Source organism: Octopus bimaculoides, chromosome 26 (assembly GCF_001194135.2).
Source record: "Octopus bimaculoides isolate UCB-OBI-ISO-001 chromosome 26, ASM119413v2, whole genome shotgun sequence".
In the NCBI taxonomy this organism is placed as follows: Eukaryota; Metazoa; Mollusca; class Cephalopoda; order Octopoda; family Octopodidae; genus Octopus; species Octopus bimaculoides.
This window is the reverse complement of record NC_069006.1, coordinates 11105725-11106868: the sequence shown is the minus strand read 5'-3', so window position 1 is coordinate 11106868 and position 1144 is coordinate 11105725. Positions and strand designations below refer to the sequence as shown.

General features: G+C 38.7%; 1 protein-coding gene across 1 annotated transcript in view; it reads right to left on the bottom strand.

Annotated features, from left to right (window-relative positions):
* The window catches only part of LOC106873825 (uncharacterized), a 34029-nt gene that overhangs the window by 6116 nt on the left and 26769 nt on the right, over positions 1 to 1144 (bottom strand). Inside the window, exon 8 of the mRNA XM_052976905.1 lies at positions 786 to 928. Within this exon, the coding sequence (XP_052832865.1) occupies positions 786 to 928 (143 nt within the window). The remainder of the gene's footprint in view (positions 1 to 785; positions 929 to 1144) is intronic.

Sequence of the window (1144 nt, the reverse complement as noted above, 5' to 3'; positions counted from 1 at the left end):
AGTAGGTGCCTTAGGTATAATAAAAAAATATTCAGACAAATACATAACAAAAACACCAGGACTTACAAATATATATAACATACAGAAAATTGCACTGCTGGGTACTGCACACATTCTACGCAAAACACTTTCAATACAGTAAACATAAGAGCACCACAGCAAACCACAGCACATACCCAAGGCGCACAGAGCTGCGCTCGGTAGTGAAGTGAAAGTACGTTATAAAAATAAAACTACTGAATGATAATAATAATAATAATAATAGCATTGTTTTGTCTTGGTATGAAATAGTCTGCTCAATACCACAGGTTTGCTTGTCAGTTGTTTGACCTTAACCCTTGGTGGCCGACAATATGTGCATATCTCATCACGAGCAGAAGTAGTGGGGGAGCATCATAGCCATGTGTTGAGAGGAATTCTTTTGGGTTTGAATAATTCACCTTTGGAATAATGGGTGTTTCGTTCAACATCCTTAAACAACCCTTATTCAGGGACCTTTTGAGTGGGATGGACTACTCCACCTGAAGAAAATTCTAATTGGGTCCCACCTGCAAGGTCATGCGCTGTTTATCTTGATTTGAGACCACCATGTTGTGCACATATGGTTGTGATGCATGTGCCTGGTATACCCTTATTAGACAGGTAGTTATGATGGGTATATTGGGCTTTGTATATTTTACCTCAGTGTCACTTTGATGGCATGCACTGCTCTCTCACTCAATAATAATAATAAAAATTGATAGTAATAATAATAATAACAAGGATAATAATGATAATTGACTTACATGAGATTCCAAAATTGTCAGCTTTTGTAAACATTTCCTTAACCAGTCCACTAAATTCCTTACTGATTGTGGCCACTTTTCTGGACATATCGGGACTGTGGACCTGTTTGGGATAGACAATAATAACAACCATGTAGTGATACCTGGGATTATAGAGATGGCTGTCAATGTGTCTGTCTGTCTGTCTGTCTGTCTATCTGTTTACATATGTCACTGTATGTCTGAGTGAATGTGAGACAGAGTGTCTGTATGTGTGTGAGTATATATGAATGTGTGTGGCTGTATATGTGTAACCAGGCGCTTCTGGTGGTGGTGGTGGTGGTGTGTATGTTTGTGTATGTGAGGGTTTGTATGTGCAT